The sequence below is a fragment of the Lineus longissimus genome, chromosome 10 (assembly GCF_910592395.1).
Source record: "Lineus longissimus chromosome 10, tnLinLong1.2, whole genome shotgun sequence".
In the NCBI taxonomy this organism is placed as follows: Eukaryota; Metazoa; Nemertea; class Pilidiophora; order Heteronemertea; family Lineidae; genus Lineus; species Lineus longissimus.
In genome coordinates, this window is record NC_088317.1 from 11239910 (window position 1) to 11243374 (window position 3465).

The 3465-nt window shown below is 40.8% G+C and overlaps 1 protein-coding gene across 1 annotated transcript; it reads left to right on the plus strand.

Moving 5' to 3' along the window:
• Positions 1–274: 274 nt before the first annotated feature.
• Positions 275–1840, plus strand: LOC135494317 (uncharacterized protein K02A2.6-like). The gene has a single exon (XM_064782230.1). It carries the CDS (start codon positions 275–277, stop codon positions 1838–1840), a length of 1566 nt encoding a protein of 521 aa, XP_064638300.1.
• The last annotated feature ends 1625 nt before the right edge of the window (positions 1841–3465 follow it).

The following is a 3465-nucleotide window of genomic DNA, read 5'->3' on the forward strand; positions in this document are numbered from 1 at the left end:
AGAACACACAATACAGTGTGACGCAAGTAAGTTAGGTCTAGGGGGAGTAATACTACAAGAAGGTAAACCGGTAGCCTACACGTCACGGGCATTAAGAGACCCAGAGACTCGGTACTGGCCGATAGAGTTGGAAACCTTGGCAATAGTGCACAGCTGCAAGAAATTCCATTACTACGTTTATGGTAAGCATATAAATATAGAGAGTGACCACAGGCCGCTACAGCACATATTTGCCAAACCACTGTTGTCCGCACCTGTACGGCTACAAGCTATGATGTTAGAACTCCAACCATATGACCTCACGGTAACGTACAGTAAAGTACCCATTGGAGATGCTTTGAGCAGAGCAACACTGAAAGATGACGAGCCAGATATGAAACCAATGGATGTGAACATGGTCGATTATATTGCGGTGAGTAAAGAAAGGTACATAGAATTCCAAGGTAAGACAGCCCAAGAGCTCAATTGCCTTCAACAGATAATCCAAAAAGGATGGCCAGATAACAAATTGAACGCGCCACATGCTGTTAGAGAATATTGGGCAGTTAGAGACGAATTGACCATAACAGATGGAATCATCTACAGGGGAATGCGAATAGTCGTACCTCCAACAATGCGCAAAGAGATGTTGAGACAGCTGCATGAAACTCATCAGGGCATAAACAAGACGAAGAGACGAGGCAGAGAAGTGATGTACTGGGCAGGCATGGCCAAACAAATTGAAGACATGGTAAGAGACTGCCCAGAGTGCAATGAAAACCAAAAACTGCTGTCAAATGAGCCAATGATAGGCACAAAGACACCAGAGCTACCATGGATGAAACTCGCAGCTGACATATTCCACTGGGAAGGTAGAGACTATATCCTTCTCATTGACTACTTCTCCAAGTATATTGAGGTGGGCCAATTGAACAACCTCACAAGCAAACAGCTAATAGAGGTATTTAAAGCACTGATATGCCATCACGGAATCCCACAAATTCTCAGGGCAGACAATGGTACACAACTTGTTTCCAGTGAATTTGAAAATTTTCTGAAAGGATATGGGATCAAACTGGTAACCTCATCACCCAGATACCCAAGATCAAATGGAGAAGCTGAACGAGCAGTTCAGACTGTGAAGCAACTTTGGTGTAATACCAAAGACAAACAACTTGCTCTACTGGATTACAGAACAACTCCCTTGGAGAGTTGTGGACTCTCACCATCACAGCTTCTGGACAGCAGACGCTACAGAACAAAACTACCAATCGCCAAGGAGCTCTTGAAACCACAGATACAAGATCTGGATAACGTCAGGGCAAAATTGAACCAGAGTAAACAAACACAAGCCAAGTACTACAATCAGAAAGCAGGAAGAGACCATCGCACCCTGTATCCAGGAGAAGAGATCAGAATGGCACCACTACCTAACTCAAAGAAATGGATGTCAGGTAAAGTTGTTAGTCTTCATACTTCACCCAGGTCATACATTGTTGACTGTGGGGGGAGAAAGTACAGAAGGAACAGAAAGTTTCTGAGACCAGCCACAGAGGGAGCTAACAAGCAAGATGTAAGTACTAGAGTAGAAAATACATGGTCCGAAGAAACACCGAATCCTGGCAGTGGAGAAAATAGCATGGACAAAAAACCACAAGAAAAACCATGCACAACCAACACCAACCCTCCAAGTCCAACACGACACACAATCACCAAAGAACATGCCAAAGAAAACACCAACATGCCACACAAAAACACCATCACAAACGCTGACAAACACACAACACAAATACCAGCCCCTAGTCCCAAAATGTCAAGGTTTGGAAGAGTAATCAGAGCTCCAAAGAAATTTGACATTTGAATTATGTCATTCAATATTTTTGAAACTGTTAAACATAACACATTAAAGCCAGTGTGTCAATTTGTCAGTTTGGAGTGTGTCAATTTATTTTCACATTATCATGTACTCGTAATATATAAAAGAAAATGCAGATCAACGAATTGGACTTTATGCACAATAATCTCAATAGTATATCCAAACTAAGACAAGTTTAGAAAGGGGGATGTAGAGTGTTACATCTGAGACATAGCAATACATATATGTTACGTTACATCGGATGCTCAATAAAGTAGTTGTATGCAGATATCACTTCTTGTTGTCACTGATACTTTACAAGGTGCATGACAGCCAACGACAAAATGGCCGACATCGTCGGAGAATTTTACTTGTCGGCGTATAAATCTTTCCATATCTCAGCTATCAAAAGACCAATTAGTTAGATATTTACAAGTTTGGTAGTTAATTGTTTCTTAATCACATTGCAAGCATTAAAAGTAAATTTGATCCTACTTGTCGGTCATTTTGAGACACTTGTCAGTCCTTGACGGTCAATTATGTTACTTGTCGGTCATTAGTACGACCCGATCATATCATATTCCTTGGCATAAATTAAAATAGGAGTGCGGGAACAAGGTTTTTTAGCAGGAGGAAAGCGAGAACATTTTGCGCCGTCGTATTCCGATTTGACTGGTTAGTGGTGAAATCTGCTTTTAATTCTACCAATTAACATATTCGTTTTACTAGTTCTAACGTTGTCTGAATTAAAGATGCTTTCCCAATGCTTGACTGGTCTGGCAAGAGGCATTGCCAGGAAAACGTGACGTCATTTTGGCCATTCTTCTTACCGCACGCCCTCCCTCTCCGTAAAACTTCCTGACATGGTGTGAAGTGGGAGGGCGCACAATGGGAACCACACTGCCGCGATGTTAATAGTTTCTATTTTTAGAATTCAGCGGCAGAGATTTTAACCACGGAAAAAGTAGATTAACTCGGCTAATCTCAATGGATTTTACTCAGGAATGTTTTCAAGGCGAGAGAAACATCTGATTTAAGTATTGCGCTTATTAGATTTCATGTTCATGCCGAAGATTGACTTAAAACGTGGACGAAAAGAGTGCATTATCGAGTGTTGGAGAGGTCACGTGATTGATTGTACGAGACACCTGAGCGAAAACAATACTGACTCAAGCTCCCAGTCATAACAAAGTTTTCGTGCTTTTAGCTGTCAACATCAATGGCTATAATATACTCCTGCAGAATAGTAGAACTAATAGAACTAATTTCCGAAGTTTCCAATAGTTTGAACACAAATCAGAACATCACCCATCAGCTGGACTCGGATCTGCATAAATTACGATAAATATAATAATGAGGTCGTCGCTTCAATTTCGCAAAGAAAGTTGACTCCATTCGAAGGTTGTTTTGACCAAATTCCGTTGAACTCATCGTTATGAGGGCATTTGAACACATTCTCGTTGATCTTTTCTATAAACGTGTGAAGTTTCGTACCAAAATACATTTCCGTAAAGGCTTAAAAAAGAAAATTTGTCACTTACAAAATCATCGCCGCCATTTTCTTGATGTATTGACTTCATAAAGATCTTCACAAAAATCGTATCAAAGTCCCGAAAATCGATGGAATTTTG

Coding starts and splice junctions, on each gene's coding strand:
- LOC135494317 (XM_064782230.1), top strand. CDS start 275: ATGTTAGAACTCCAACCATATGACCTCACGGTAACGTACAGTAAAGTA.